Genomic DNA, 17,594 nt, shown 5'->3' with positions numbered 1-17,594 from the left:
GGTTAACATGACGTCATTCAGCTGAAATGATCCTGAATCCGTTTTTAGAAGCATTTAAAAGCACTCTTGTATGTAAATTCTCATTTCTATATTTTTATTTAGAACAGCTGAGACTGGATGAATAATGAAATCTTGTTTCATCTTTTTATCCTTTGTTCTTTCTGAAGTCTGAATATTGATCCAAACCTATTCTGATATTCTTCCCGTCTGTTATTTACTTTGTGTGCAAATTAATAAATAAGAATACAAGTCTTTGTAATACGATTCTTCTGTCAGGTTTTATATCAGAACAATCGAGAAGCTGCAACCAACAAATATTATTATTATGTATTTAAAGGCACAATCACGTTAAAGATGATCCATGTTTCTGATCAAATGTTAGTCCAGTGTTTTAAAGGGATTTTAAGGAAGAATTACTGGAGGTAATGGATGATGAATAGAATAGACGGTGTTTACAGGTGAGTTAAACTATCATAATTATATGGTATTATTGTTAACAGATCCCATAAAAACAAAGTCCGACTTCCTGTTTGTGTCTCAGAAATGTTTAAAAACTCAAATATTAGTTTCTTCAGTTAAATCTGAGGAGTTTGTTCGGGACTATTTTCAGCGGCGGATGAATCTGGTGCTCAAAACAAACAACAATGGAGGAACATATCGTCGTCAGTGTTTACTTTAGAATATGGAAAATAAATCATCGTATTATTAAAGTCAGATCTTCAAGCTGCTGACTCGGCATGAATTCATGTTATTTATGAAGCCCCCCAACAACAAAGAGCCTGGCGGGCCTTTGTGTCAGCGGATCAATGTGGTCCACGGGGGGCCGGCCGCCGCCTGCATCAGGACCCCGGGCCCCCGCTCGCCATTCAGCGTCTTAAAGGTCACTCCATTAAAGTCCGGAGAGCCGAGACCTGAATGAAAGGACCCGACGTGTTAACAGCAGGTATCAGGGTCCTCCCAGACCCTTCAGGAGCCACCTGGACCAGGACTCAAGAACAAATACTGATGAGTGTATTCTCACGACGTGTTCAGGGTTCAGGGGTTCGTCAGTAAAAACGTAAACTCTTCATCTCAGCTGGAGCTACGGAGGCCAACAGGAGCCAAAACACCAGATCATCACAACACAGACTCCACTGGACCCCCTCCAGCTGGTTCCAGACCCGGGTCAGAACCCTGCAGGTCTTTGTGAGAATCAAATAGAACGGGTTCTTCTAAAGTCACACATGGAGTTCTTCTTCTTCTGTCCAATAAAAGAGTCCTGGTCAGTGGTGTTGTTGGGGACCAATGGGACCAATCAATCAATCAATCAATCAGACCTGCTGCTAAAGGGACCTTGTTGTCCGACTTTCATGGTTTCAGTTGAAGAAAGTTAGTCAAATGAAAATATTTGAGACGGCAGCAGAAGTGAACCAGAGCCCCAGACCGGTTCCTGGTTCAGTATCTGGAGTAACTGGACTCTTCCCAGCTCGGACCCCCTCCCCCTGGCAGTGAGACAGCTTATCATCAGGGACACAGGTCAGAGTCTGGCCCAGAGCCCACAGTCTGGCAAAGGGGGGACATGGTAGACCGAGGCCGACCCCCCATGTGGAGGTCCAGCAAACAGCAGAGAACACAGTGTTGGATCCAGCAGGAGGACCGAGACCTGGAACTCATGTTCATGATCATTTCAACAGGGTTCCTCCACCTTCTCCAGTCACATTCAAGCACTTTTCACACCTTGAAATACCACACTAAAACTCAAGTGTTTTCAAGGATTTCCAGCACCGTACCAACCCTGTAAGAATGGACATCTGATCTACCTCACACTGAATATCCTGCTAGAATATCAGCTTGGGCTTTTGGGGTAAAATTACATTTCAGATACTAAAACAGCATCAACAGAGTTTGAGTATTAATATAAAGCAGAGGAAACTCATTAGAGGCAATAATGCATCCATATTAGCGTTGTCCAGCCTCCGTATGAAGAAGCCTCTCCACTTCGCTCCGACAGATAACGGTCGTATTCAAATGTTAATCACGCCGCCGAACAACAGACACAATAAGAGAAACTAGATGCCGTGGCCTCACAATCAGGCGGCGGCGGAATTAGAACCCCGACTCCTGATTTCCTTCGGTGTGATCATGTGACTCCGCCCGCCGCTCCCACACACGCCAATAAATCCATTTAAATGCAAATCCGCTGCGTGTGCTGCTGCTCATGTGAGACGGAGGAATGTGATCGCAGCAGGAAACTCCTCCATGGATGTATCGACCCGGAGCCCGAACACTCTGATGAGTGATTAAAGGCCGCGGTGTCCAAACTGACATTTCCACCGAGTCGGTCTGGAAACACTGGACGGATCGAACCACTCGCTTCGTGGGGGGAAACTACAAACACACAGTTCATACGGACGATACTATTACCGGCTCTACGTCTTCATCTGGATCAACCGTCTGAGCTTTTTACACAACATCCATCAGAACGCCACCTTCTGTACCCACACCTCGCTGACCAGCTAGCTAGCCTACTAGCTACCTAGCTGACTAGCTACCTAACTGACTAGCTACCTAGCCTACTAGCTACCTAACTGACTAGCTACCTAACTGACTAGCTACCTAACTGACTAGCTATCTAGCTAACTAGCCTACTAGCTACCTAACTGACTAGCTACCTAGCTGACTAGCTACCTAACTGACTAGCTACCTAGCTACCTAGCTGACTAGCTACCTACATAGCTGACTGACTAGCTACCTACATTTACTTTTTACTTTTTTAAGAATGTTTTTGACTGCCTATCAATAGACGTATTGCAAATAGTTAATAACTCCATTCAATCAGGCAATTTCCCAAAGGCCTTCAAAACTGCAGTCATTAAACCTCTTCTAAAAAAGCGGAGCCTAGATGCCTCTTTTATCAACAACTACAGACCAATTTCAAATCTACCCTTCATAAGTAATAATGAAGGGTAATAATTGATAATTGGTATAATTGGTAATATAATAATTGGTAATAATTGTCCTCCAACAACTAAATCACTTCCTGGCTTCAACTGGCTGCCACAACAACTTCCAGTCAGGATTTCGACCTTTTCATAGCACCGAGACGGCCCTTATTAAAGTTGTAAATGACATCCGTCTTAACACGGATTCTGGCAAAACTTCAATATTAATGCTATTAGACCTCAGTGCTGCATTTGACACTGTCGACCACTCAATACTCTTGGACAGGTTGGAAAACTGGGTGGGGCTCTCAGGCACAGTCTTAAACTGGTTCAAGTCATATCTACAAGATAGGAACTATTTTGTTTCCATTGGCGACTTTGTATCAGAACCTACCAATGTAACGTGTGGAGTCCCCCAAGGTTCAATCTTGGGGCCAACTTTATTCAACATCTACATGCTCCCACTAGGACAAATCATGCAAAATAATAACATTGACCACCATTGCTATGCCGATGACACCCAAATCTATGTAGCACTATCACCAAACGACTATCGCCCCATAGATCTTCTGTGCCAGTGCATTGAGCAAGTCAAAGACTGGATGTGCCAAAACTTCCTACAACTAAATGAGGATAAAACTGAGATAATTGTTTTTGGTGCTAAAAAAGAAAGGTTTAAAGTAATTCAACACCTTCACTCTCTGTCCCTGAAAACCTCAAACAAAGCCAGAAATCTTGGGGTTATTATGGATTCTGATTTACATTTCGACAGTCACGTTAAATCAGTAACAAAATCAGCCTACTATCACCTAAAAAATGTAGCAAGACTTAGAGGGCTCATGTCAGCTCAAGACCTAGAAAAACTTGTACATGCCTTTATTACTAGTAGGCTAGACTACTGTAATGGTCTCCTTGCAGGTCTTCCGAAAAAAAACTGTCAGGCAGCTACAGCTTGTTCAGAACGCTGCTGCTAGAGTTCTAACAAAGACCAAATAATGTGAGCACATTACACCAATTCTTAAATCCTTACATTGGCTCCCTGTATGTCAGAGGATTGATTTCAAAATCCTCCTGCTCACATATAAATCACTACATGGTCTAGGACCGAAGTATATCACTGATATGCTCCCACTACATAAGACTTCTAGACCACTAAGATCTTCTGAGACCAATCTGTTAGTGATTCCCAGAGTAAACAACAATCACGGGAGAGCATCATTTAGTCACTATGCAACAAATGGCTGGAATAAACTTCCTGAAGATGTAAGACTTGCCCCAACTCTGACCACTTTTAAAACTAGACTGAAAACTTTTATGTTCACCATAGCTTTCTGCTAAATCTTTTAATGTCTGCACTGTTTTTAATTATTGCAAATATGTTTTTATTCTCTTTTCTTTCTGTAATGCATTTTTATTTTTTTTTCTTATTTTCTTTTAATTCTTCTATTTTTTTTTCTTTTTTCTTCTCACTTTGTTTTATGATGTGAAGCACTTTGAGTCTGCCTTGTGTATGAAATGTGCTATACAAATAAAGTTGCCTTGCCTTGCCTACATAGCTGACTACCTACCTAGTGGCCTAGCTGACTAGCTACCTACCTAGCTGACTGACTAGCTACCTAGCTGACTAGCTACCTACCTAGCTGACTGACTAGCTACCTAGCTGACTAGCTACCTAACTGACTAGCTACCTAGCCTACTAGCTACCTAGCTGACTAGCTACCTAACTGACTAGCTACCTAGTTACCTAGCTGACTAGCTACCTACCTAGCTGACTGACTAGCTACCTAGCTGACTAGCTACCTAGCGGCCTAGCCGGGCTTCGTCTCCAGAGCTTAATTTTCTCTCTTCCTGGTGAGCTATGACATCACTTTACAGCCCCTGACGCGTACTGTCACCATGACAACTAACAACAACCGCAGCAGCATTTTGTTTCCAGAGACGAGAGAGAAAAGTAGAGGAGAGTGATTAAAAGGAGCAAACAGAGAATCAGTGATGAAGCTTCTTTAATGGATCAATACTCTCATCACTTTGATTTCTTTCTTTCTGGTCAGAGAGAGAAACTCGGTTTTCTCATCAATACTCTTCCTCTCAGATATTTCCAGCGTCTGAAGTCCTCTAGCTCGGTGCTAACCGGGTCTCCGGACCGAGCTGAGAGCTTCCTGCTGATCTGAGACCAGAACAGCGCCCCCATGTGGTTCTTCCTGTGCTCACAAATACCGTTGTCACTTTTATAAGTTTGCAGAGTAACTTTTACAAACATGTATTAACACCATGCTGTTGTGGTGTTTGTACATTAAGAGTAAGAATTCAAGGTATTTGTTGACATATTTGTCCAATAAAAATCGTGTTTAATCCACGCTGAGGTCACCCCAAGGTCACGGCGAGGTCACGGCGAGGGCTGCTGAAAAGCTTGCGGTCGGATCCATGAGACCACTTCAACCCGGGTCTCACCAACTGATGCAGCCGGTCTACAAGGGACCTGCAGGGGGAGAGGCTGCTCCCACACCATAATTCATTCCGTCACATTAAAGCAGCCGGTTCTCCCTCTCAGATCAAACTTGACTCTTAAAAAAAGACAACAGATGGTGAGAACTGGTGCGAGTCCAGTTCATTAAAAGTGTGCTCAGGTTCTGGATCTCCTCGTGGTCTAAGCAAAGTCATCTCAGACCATGATTTAGTCATCGAGGGCACACATTATTAATCCAGGAAGCAGCTGAGTCATGGGAGGCTGTGAGTTACTAAAGTGAGGGAATAAAAAGGTGTTTAAGGGAACGATCTGAGAGTCAAGGGGACATATTATTATTATTAGATATTTAAACTGGTGTAGGCTGCAGCCAAATGAGGAGAAATATGGATTCAGCAGGAAAACTATGTTTCCCTGCTTCCCAACATAAGCTTTATTTTGAAATCCATCTGTTTACTGTGACGGTGGTTTTAAAAATCGTCACACATCCTCCTCCGCTATAAAAAGCTCACATATGGACACTTTATTATGCAGCGTGCACTTGGCAGCGTGGCGGGGACTAGACCAGGACCAGAGGGGGACCGGGGAGTCCAGCCGGTCTGTGGGAGGCTCCCAGTGCCAGGGTGGGCGCCCGGAGCTCACTGCAGAGCAAACAAGCGTTTAACACATCGGATTAGCCGGATTAAAGACATCTGCTGAGCAAAGACCAGACGCTGCTGCCGTCGCATGTTTCCTGCTGCAGCAGTGAGAACAACCAGGAAGTACAAGTACACATCAAATACTTCTACTACACCGTACATCAAAGAGGAACTACTTCTACCTCTAGTGTCTGAGATGGAGGTACGATGTTGTAACGCACACAGCGATGCTGTATCCTGCTGCTCAGCTCCTCTGCTTTGTAAGTCATGTGACTGATTAATGGATGGTAAATAAACATAATAAATAATAAATGACAACTGAACTATGATGATGTTGGTGTTTCCAACAGAAATAATAAATCCTAAAGACTTGAAATGTCATTAGTTGTGAGTCTGAAGGTGGTTTGATGGTTTCCTTCCAGCAGCAGAGATTCATGAACATCTGGTCTCCTCAGGATATCTGAGAACTTCCTGTCCTCACCCAGGAGGACAAAGGGGGGTCTGAGCAGGATCTGTCTAACCAACAGGTGATCATCTAGAAACCAGCTCGGTCCAGAAATAAGATCCACTACAAAGATTCACTCCAACGATCCACTCCAACGATCCACTACAAATATACAACTTAAAATATACAAAGTCACAACAACAAAGAGAGAAAACTACACAGAGAGAGGCCGCCGTCCAACAAGTCACTTCCTGTCTCCAGACCAGACCGAGTCTCACTCTCTCTCACACACACACACACACACACACACACACACACACACACACACACACACACACACACACACACACACACACACACACACACACACACACACACACACACACACACACACACACACATGCATAAACTAGTCTCCTCTCAGACTCAATGATTCTCCATCCAGACAATTACACTGCCTTAACAAGTGGCCGACCCCCCCCTCCTCACACTTCTTCTTCTGCACCATTATGGCTCTTCTGCAATCACATCAAATTACATCTGCAGGTCAATAGGACGAGTCGATATTTAATCTGCTGGCAGCAGGTGGTGGTTTAGAGACACGCTGCTCCACATGAAGACCAGGACCAGGACCACCGAGAAACCCAACAAGGCTTTTACAACGCATGTATTACTATTTATTATTTCTCTATAAGACAACAGGAAGTCAATCTGTTCAGTTTCACCAAAATGTTTTTGATCCGTTTTTACTTTATTAGCAATAAAGTAACATTTGAGGAATTATACTACATTATATTTCCATTTTATACTACATGCATCTGATAATACTTTTACTATTGATAACTTAACACAAGAGGAATGACAGAAGATCCTTTATTCATCCCACGGCGGGGACATTTACAAAAACGTTTACTACTGATAATACTTATTTCAGGCAGGAAGAATGCTTTTCAAAATAAAGGCCCCAGAGCAGTTAGACATGTTGACTATGAGCCCCTGTAGGAAAGAAGGGAAACCCTGTAGGTTGTCCTCACCTGTCCGTTCTGAAGTTCATTGAGGCCTTTACACAACGTCTGATTCTGGAAGAGAGAAAGAAACACGTCAGCATCTCCACAAACGAAACGTGAAGACATTTTACTATGAAATCTGACAGGAAACACCGTTCGGTCTGAGTCATCGTTACAAGACCTGAGGAAACTTCTCTTCCCACAGAGCAACCACCAAATCACGCTCCAGCAACCTGTCAACACCCTGAGTATCCCATGGCAACCGCCGTCAACACAACCACATCCACAGCGTTCATCATCAAGTTTTACTTCCACGAGATAAAAAAGGTTCGGATAATGTAACATTTACGATATATCTCAGGATGGAAGGAGGAATATAAACGTTGGAGATCATCAGCTCGCTCTGACTGGATGATGTTTCCTCTCGTTCCATAATCTCCCACGGCCACTGAACGCAGCTAAATGAGAACAAATGGCGTTTGTGTTTACAGCCAGAGCATCTGTTCACAACGCACACAAACACAGCCGGCTTCTGCTTCCTTGTTGGCGTTTGGATGGCGAGGCTTTCTGAGGGGGGGGCGCTAGCGCTGTTTGGCTAACTCTGACGAGCTTCATCTCTCAGAGCCGCCGAGCCTTGTGGGAAAACAAGCCAGCTGCCTCCGCTGCCGCCCTCCTCCTAACAACTCCTCCGTCGAGGGAGTCCAGGTCCGAGGGGGTCCTGGTCCGAGGGGGTCCAGGTCCGAGGGGGTCCAGGTCCGAGTAGTCCAGGCTCGCCAGGCGGCTGGAAACGGGTCTTCGAACACGTTTGAAGGTCGCAGCCACATAAAAAGGCTGAGTTCCAACACGACGACACAGCAGCTTAGACATGTTTAAAAAGGCACGGGGACGAGGTTCATCCCCTCAGGAGCACGAATACACTTCCATGACAACCACATTGTGGTTTCATGGAAGTATGGTATATAATGTCTAGTGTCCAACATAGAAAGAGCCATCTGGGGACCATGAATGTGTTCAATTTCATTTCACCCAATCTGTTTGATAAATGTAGTCATTTATTTTGTGAGCAGAAATGTCTGTTCATTGTGGTGCTAGGACAGTTAATCCGGAATCTTCCTCTGGGGATCATGAATACGGTGTGAACGGACGCAACTACATATTTCTGTTCTAAATGTTTTATAGTTTTGGCCCGAGAGGGAAAATATTCTTTCCAGACGGTCAACAGTTTTATGTTCGTTTATGGATTCAATTTAGGACACAACGCAGGGAGCCAATCCCAGGGAGGAGGAAGAGGAGGAGGCCCAGAGGAGGAGTCCTGGCCTGAGGAGGAGTCCTGGTCCCGGTGTGAGGAGAAGGAGTCTTGGTCCCAGTGTGAGGAGGAGTCCTGGTCCCAGTGTGAGGAGGAGTCCTGGTCCTGGTGTGAGGAGGAGTCCTGGTCCCAGTGTGAGAAGGAGTCCTGGTCCCAGTGTGAGGAGGAGTCCTGGTCCCAGTGTGAGGAGAAGGAGTCCTGGTTCTGGTGTGATGAGAAGTCCTGGTCCCAGTGTGAGGAGGAGTCCTGGTCTCCGTGTGAGGAGGAGGAGTCCTGGTCCCAGTGTGAGGAGGAGTCCTGGTCCCAGTGTGAGGAGAAGGAGTCCTGGTCCCGGTGTGAGGAGGAGTCCTGGTCCCAGTTTGAGGAGGAGTCCTGGTCCCGGTGTGAGGAGGAGTCCTGGTCCCAGTTTGAGGAGGAGTCCTGGTCCCAGTGTGAGGAGAAGTCCTGGTCCGAGTGTGAGGAGAAATCCTGGTCCCAGTGTGAGGAGGAGTCCTGGTCCCAGTGTGAGGAGAAGGAGTCCTGGTCCCGGTGTGAGGAGAAACAGCCACTTAGCGGCGGTGAAGATGAGTGCTGGATCGCCGTGGCGACGCCCGTGGTTACTGTTGCTACATGTTAATTAAAAGGAGCTCTTGGAAGCTCCGTTCGCCAGCTGTTCCATCGATTTTTAAAGAAAAACACATTTCTTTCCAGCAGAGTTGATTTTTGACCAAGATGAGTTCTCTGGAGAGCAGCTGCTTCTGGATCTGGACTCAGTTTCTAATACACCCCCATTCATAGACGCCGATTTATTTATTTATTAAGGTTAATAAATAACTTGCTGATACTTTACAGACAAGCTATTTGTCAATGACGTAAACATTTATAAAGCTTTTAGTCAGATATTACAAGCGATTAGGCATTTATAAAACGGTGCATGGAGTTCCCCAAGGCTCAATCATTGAGCCTCTTTATTTCGAATGTGCAAAAATGTGGAACATTTTTATGGATTGGTGGCTCCAAACACGGCGGTAGCTCGTAGTTAGCGATGCTAACGGGAGCTCCCTCGCTCCGTCCTCATGACATCACACCACAAACTGGCTTTTCATTAGATGCAGGTAAATTCAATTATCTTCGGTGCCTGCTGCTGCACATGTGAGACGGATGCCGGACACAGATCGGTTACATCATCAACGTGACCAGGACTCACATCACTTCAAATATTTTAATTCAAACATTTTAATTATCATTTTTATTTAGGGGCTTCTTCATCTCAGAAAAGAGTCCTTCACTTCATTATCATTTCATTCCAGGCTCCAGTGTTTTGGGAGCTTTGGGAGCTCAGACCTGCCTTGATTTTCTGTTTCTGTCCCACAACTTCATGAAAAGAAATTAAAACAGCTTGTTCTCCGTGTAACGTTTACTGTCGCTGTGTAAACGGGAGTGATGAATGTTTACCGAGCTGATACAAGAGACAAATAAAGGTGATAAAAGTGATGGCGGCGGCATCAGAGCTGTGAATACCATCAGAGAGACATCAGGCCTGCAGTCCCACTGCCGTCTGTATTTATATGCGGTTATATATTTGGCATGTTGCTACGGAAACCAGCCTTGATTTAAAAGCACCATTGTTGCCTCTTTCCACTGAAGAGTAGAACAAACTGTGCCAAGGCTCTTTCCTTTTGACGTGACAAGTTTGAACCAATAAAATAAATAAATAAAAAACCACGTCTGTGGCGAGCAAGTCATTATTTTTCATTAAGCAAAGCGGCGCAGTAATCACTCGTCCTGCAGGCTGCGATCCAGCTGACCGTCGCGCACACACACACACACACACACACACAGATATACAGTCCTCAGAAATAACAGCGCCTGAAGGCAACAGCACCACTTCAGCTCGCTCCAAATAATTGGGTTAATTTAGCCGTTTAGTGCAACGGCGCCCAAAAACAAATAAATAAAAAGTCCACGGCAGCAGAACCAACATTTGTGACCAAAATAAACAAATGAAGCAGCGAACGGCCTCCGTACGGTTCCCGCCTTTATCTCTTTCTCCGGGCGACTTCTGTCCAAACCCCCATTTACTTTTAATTGCTTTTCAGCGTTTGTCCACGTCTTTGTTTACGTCTCTGCGGCCGCCGATAAGCCGCGGCAATAATGGAAAATTAATTTGAATACGTTTACAGGAGGGAGCTGGATGTCGCCTTTAAAACCACTCATCACCGCAGAGATTCTTCTTCTGCAGCAGCATTAGCAGCATTAGCATTAGTAGCAGTAGCTGCAGCAGCAGCAGTAGCATTAGAAGCAGTAGCATTAGCTGCAGCAGTAGCAGCAGTAGCATTAGCAGCAGCATTAGCATTAACAGCATTAGTGGCAGTAGCATTATCAGCAGAATTAACATTAGCCACAGCTTTAGCTTTAGCATCATTAGCATCAGCATCATTAGCATTAGCTGAATCAGCAGCTGAAGCTCCCTGCAGCCCTCCTGGTCTCGGAGCCCGTTCATGTTTCCGTCCGCGTGCTAACACAGCAGCTGGCGTCGCTGCCCGGCTACGAGGAAACACGATGCCCTCTGCCCTCTGACCCACATCGTGTTTCCTCTTAGCCGGGCAGCGACGCCGCCTCGCCACCGCCATCTGGTCACACCGCTACATCTCTGATACGGAGTCACGGAGGAAAACAGAGTGACCTCTGCAGCACATGAGTGCTGTTCTACACTTAAACACACCTGGAGAGCAGTACAAACATGGCGCCTGCCTCCCTTCTTCAGGCTCCGTAACCTGTCATGATGACATCATCAGGACACCGCACTGATGCTTCTAACGGGCTAAATCAACGTGAGGTCAAGTTTACTGCAATTAGAAATTATAACAATTAATATCCAGGGTTCCTCCACCTTTTCCAAAGTCAAATTCAAGCACTTTCTAGGAATTTCCAGGTGCATTTCCATGCTTTTCCAGCCCCTTCCAGCTGTGGTAAACTCCATATTTGTACCAATCCAATGGTCAGTATTCAGTCTACTTATTATGTCACTTGTTCATCACATTAAATGAGATGTTATTGTCCTCTAAACAACCAACATGATGTTTGGAGACAGCTTTTTACAGAAGGACCACAAATGAAAGGAAAACTAATTCCACTAACAGATCCACAGAAATATAATCACCAACTATTTTCATCATCTGTTCATCATCAAAAGTCATTTTTCATAAAGAAATGTCAGAAACTGCTGTTTTCAGTCCCTCAGATATGGAGATCTTTCTCTGTTCTATCATAGATGTCATCACATACAACACACATTTCAAGACCTTTAGTCTAAATCCAAGACCTTGAAAACACCAAACGAAAATTCAAGTGTTTTCAAGGATTTCCAGCACCGTCCCCTGATTATTCTGTTCACATCTTGACAGGCAGGTTGTGATGTCACCGTGACGTCCTACAAACATGGAGGGGAGGGAACAGGAAGTCAAAGAGTGCTGAGTCATGCCTGGGTTTTTGGACTCCATTAGCAGCTGGACGGCGTCTGAAGACTTCGGGTCACTTCCTGTCTGAGTTCTGAGGTGTCACGTTTCACGTTAAACAGGATGAACAAGAGGAGATCTCTCTTTTTTTAAATCACGTGACCCAAACGAACTCTGGAAACTTTTAAAAAACACATTTCTGCTAAATCCTGCTTCTTAAGTCTCAATACTACAGCTCCCATAAGTCTCACCTACCTGTTGCCATGGAGACAACAAAGCATCTCCTTTCCCTCCGTCCTTCAGTTGTGATGCATTCAGGTGCAGCCAAACAAAAATCTGAGCGGTAACTTCACACAGGGTTACCTTGTAGGTTTTTACAGTTTCTACAAACACGTTGAGTGGAGGCTTTAAACCCCCCCCCCCCCCCCCCCCATCACTCACGGCGACCTTGTCGAAGAAAAACAAATGAAAGACCCATTTATTATGCGGCGCTCTTTGTTAGCGGCTGACTGGCAGCACAAGCACGGCCCCCTCTCCACACACACACACACACACACACACACACACACACACACACACACACACACACACACACACACACACACACACACACACACACACACACACACACACACACAGGTTCCATTCACACACACACACACACACACACACACTCAGCTTCCATTCACACACACACACACACAGGTTCCATTCACACACACACACACACACTCAGCTTCCATTCACACACACACACACACACACACACACCCTCTTAGCTTCCATTCACACACACACACTCAGCTTCCATTCACACACACACACACTCAGCTTCCATTCACACACACACACACACACACACACACACACACACACACACACACACACACACACACACACTCAGCTTCCATTCACACACACACACACACACACACACACACACACTCAGCTTCCATTCACACACACACACACACACACTCAGCTTCCATTCACACACACACACACACACACTTAGCTTCCATTCACACACACACACACACACACACACACACACACACACACACACACACACACACTATGGCGTCAGAATCGTTTCATATTACTTGCGCAACTATCAACTGAACGCGTCACACCCGCGTGCTTTGACGCCTGTGCAGCACACAGCGCCTGACGTGTAATGTAGTTTCCTCATTGACTTATAATGGTCACGCGTCCACGCGCACGTTCACGCGTGATGGCTGCTGCACGCCTGTGATCACATTACGCGGAGTAACTACGCGTAACATTCATGCGTTTTTTAGCGAACGCACGCATTAACGCTCGCATGAAGATAATTGAACATTTTTGTCAGGCGCTCACATGTACGCGGAAACGACGTGCGCAGACTCTGTCACGCGTAACAAGAAGCTGCGTACATATGAAGCAGCGTGCGCACGTCTGTCTCTCACTGTTTGACAAATGTTGTTACGCGTTCACACGCACGTGCGGTCGCAGATTCTGATGCTGCGCGGCCGGAATTGATCTGCTGTGCGCACCTACTCCGCGTAACTTGAACGCGTAATGTAGTTGCCTCCCCTGGTTGACTGAAATGAACAGGCCAACTACATTACGTATAAGTGTATAAGTAATAAGTGTATCAGTAATAAGTGTATAAGTGTATAAGTAATAAGTGTATAAGTAATTAGTGTATAAGTGTATAAGTAATAAGTGTATCAGTAATAAGTGTATAAGTAATAAGTGTATAAGTAATTAGTGTATAAGTAATAAGTGTATCAGTAATAAGTGTATAAGTAATAAGTATTAAGTGTATCAGTAATAAGTGTATAAGTAATAAGTAATAAGTGTATAAGTAATAAGTGTATAAGTAATTAGTGTATAAGTAATTAGTGTATAATAATCCAGATGACCTCAGCAGGAAGTTGAAGCTGCTGAACACCTTCAACGTTCAGACAGATTCTCTGCTTCCTGGTGAAGATGTTTAGTTACCAGGCAACTTGGCAGCAGCGTTACTCTGCACTCATGCAGCCTCTCTGCTGCTCACCATCCGCCGCCACGCCGCCACGCCGCCACACACACACACACACACACACACACACACACACACACACACACACACACACACACACACACACACACACACACACACACACACACACACACACACACACACACACACACACACACACACACACAGAACGGCGGCGGTGAGGGAGGGCCTGCAGGAAACCCTCCTGGGCTGGGACGCTGCCTCCCGGCGGGCGGCATTGGATTTAAAACATGCCAGCTATTAAAAGTGAGGCTGCATACGGACCATACCATCTCCTGCAGGAGCAGAGAGGATCGACTCTTCACCGCCGCCGCTCGCCAGCGGTGAGGACGCTCACACGGGAGGAGACACGCCGTCATCTCAGCACTCAACCACATCTGTCTTTAGGAGTCCGAAGATCCACTTAGGGACTAAATATCAGCATCAGACCGAGTTCAGGGTTTCTCCTCCAGAATCACATTCAAGCACTTTATTCTAAATCCAAGCACTTTTCAAACCTGGAAAACACCACACTAAAACTCAAGGGTTTTCAAGGACTTCCAGCACCCGTCCCGACCCTGCGAGCTGCAGCACTGGAACAGAACTGATGGACTCTTATCTTTTCCTCTTTCACGTTTTCTCTTTGTTGTTTGTTTTATCTTCACCTGTTTGTATTACTAATATAGTTGCAAATACTTTTGTTTTGTAAATGCATCCATGTTGTTCGCGTTTTGTTAAATGAATAAAGAATAAACAAAAAACAGAAAGAATAAGAACTGATATGTGGATTCTGGTCTCGGGTATCTCCGGCTGATCACACACAATGATAAACTGGATCCGAGTCCACACGGTGGTTCAGGTCTGAGTGGCCTGGATCAAAAAGGGGGGGTTACATATCCGATATGTTGCCCATGTTTCTAATAACGTTCCTGCCATTAAATATAGAAAATAATAACCGAGGCCCTGAAAGAAGAAGGCCAGGTTTCCTCCGTACGAGATGATAAAACACTCAGCACGTGTCTCATAGATAATAGAAACATTTTTCAGCTTCATCTCGTTTGTACAAATTAAAAATCTGCCTGCAGAAGATAACTTGTGGGCAAAGTATGAGATTTATATCTGGTTTGAAACACTTTATTATCTCTCACACACGAGATAAAACGTATTATCTTGTTCTATATGAAGAGAGAGCGAAGACAGATTTATATCTGCTGTTCAAATGTTATAACAACGTGTCATAACAACTCAGATTAAATCTACATTATTATATCCATTACAGTTCTTCTGTTTCATCTCAGAACAGACTAGAAGTGTTACTGAACCTCCTCCACAGGTCCACCAGCCCCCCCAACCAGCCGAGGTCTTCCACCTGGTCTCACCTGGCCGGCTGATACTTTTAGGACCAACCCATGACTTCTATGAGAGACTGAGACCAGAAACTCATGTTTACAATGAGGAGTCGCCCCCTGGTGGCCAGCAGCTTCATTCATTGTAGTCCACACCAGAAGGACCTGGTCTCTGGTTTGTGTGCGTGCTGCTGGGATTGAGGGGATTTAACCAGGTAATCCCCCAAAAACCAGGAAGGCATCATCAATATTACAGCAGCGTTGCCCTCGGCGACCACGCTAAAGATCGCCGCATCATTCCATACAGACTTCATATTTAAATCCAAACATCACCTGACCAAGAGAGAACATGAGGATTTGGCCCGGCAGCGTTTTCTGCTGAGTCATGGTGGAGAATTAATAAGAATGAGGTCATGAAATGCTAACGAGACCTTTTCCTGCCGCCGGTGAGATTGTCGTTCATACAGAACATTTGTAGTTTGACAGGAAGTTTTCACATCGACGAGCAGGAAATGATCACAAACGTCTCTTCATATTTAGAAGATGATTGAAACGTGTGATCCACTAGATTCATATTGGTCCCAGTGAAGGAAGACTCTCCTCCTTTTCCTCCTGTTTATCAGCAGAGCAGCGTGACGCTTACTGGCTCGTTATCGCCACGGTGATGTAATGGGAGGTTTGACCCTGTGACCTTCCACGAGGAGGAGAGGATGGAAGATGGATCACGTGATTTCTATATAAATATATGATGTAATTCTTTGAACCATCGTTCCAGCTGTTGGTCAGGAGGATGTTATTAAAGATAATAAAGAATAAAACGAGGCTTCTCTTCTGACCTTTCAAAGTAAAAGCCCAAACATGGAATAATGTCAGGCCAGTATTTAGCATCTTCCTGTTGAGTATTGTGTTTTAATTGTAATCTTTCACATGCAGCATCAGCTGGTGTCCTTCCTGCCTGATGGGATGTTGTGTGGATGAACTCGTAGTAGTATTAATACAGTCAAACTGTTAGAAGGGAACATGTCAGGGAACTCAGCCTTTAGAGCCCGTACAGGACTCTGAGCCCCCCTGCTGAGTAGTGAGCCTCCTCCCCTCCTCACCCATGCTGCTGGGAGCCTCCATAATGCAGAGAAAGCAGGGCATTGTGGGACGCTGGCCTATGAGGAGTATGTAAATGAGAAGCAGAGGCCCCGCCCACACATTGTTCTCATTTAAATCAAACGCTCATTTAAGTTTGAAGCACGACGTGCTTTTTATTTCATCATGTGAAGCTTGTGGAGAAAAAAACACATTTCACATCTTCATAGATGTCCAATCAGGGTCTGAGGTGGACCGGACCAGGTCCAGCCGGTCTCCAGGACAAAGACTCATCACACCAACATGAGTCCTGGACCACAAGTGACCCCCTTTCTCTTTGGCTGGAACACACACACACACACACACACACACACACACACACACACACACACACACACACACACACACACACACACACACACACACACACACACACACACACACACACACACACACACACACACACACACACACACACACACACACACACACACACACACACACACACACACACACACACAGGCCTGAGAAGGAACCAGCTGCTGAGAAGAAGACAATAACATTCCCGTCTCTCTTCACTGAGACAAAGAGCTGCCGGCCGTGAAACCAGCTCTACACGTGGAAACATCGTTAATCTCAGTTAGGAGACGTTTTAATCTCAGTTAGGAGACGTTTTAATCTCAGTTAGGAGACGTTTTAATCTCAGTTAGATGTTTTAATCTCAGTTAGGAGATGTTTTAAACTCAGTAAGGAGATGTTTAATCTCAGTTAGGAGATGTTTTAATCTCAGTAAGGAGATGTTTAATCTCAGTTAGGAGATGTTTTAATCTCTGTTAGATGTTTTAATCTCTGTTAGGAGATGTTTAATCTCTGTTAGATGTTTTAATCTCAATTAGGAGAAGTTTTAATCTCAGTAAGGAGATGTTT

General features: G+C 45.0%; 1 protein-coding gene across 4 annotated transcripts in view; it reads right to left on the bottom strand.

Moving 5' to 3' along the window:
• The window catches only part of phf21b (PHD finger protein 21B), a 35,454-nt gene that overhangs the window by 8,393 nt on the left and 9,467 nt on the right, over positions 1 to 17,594 (bottom strand). For all 4 annotated transcript variants that reach the window (XM_084039137.1, XM_084039138.1, XM_084039139.1 and 1 more), the window contains exon 3: positions 7,503 to 7,547. In XM_084039137.1, coding sequence (XP_083895263.1) covers positions 7,503 to 7,547 — 45 coding nt within the window. The remainder of the gene's footprint in view (positions 1 to 7,502; positions 7,548 to 17,594) is intronic.

Source organism: Eutrigla gurnardus (genome assembly GCF_963514095.1).
Source record: "Eutrigla gurnardus genome assembly, chromosome: 21".
NCBI classification, from domain to species: Eukaryota; Metazoa; Chordata; class Actinopteri; order Perciformes; family Triglidae; genus Eutrigla; species Eutrigla gurnardus.
The sequence above is the reverse complement of the archived record's forward strand: the minus strand, read 5'-3'. Positions and strand labels throughout refer to the sequence as shown.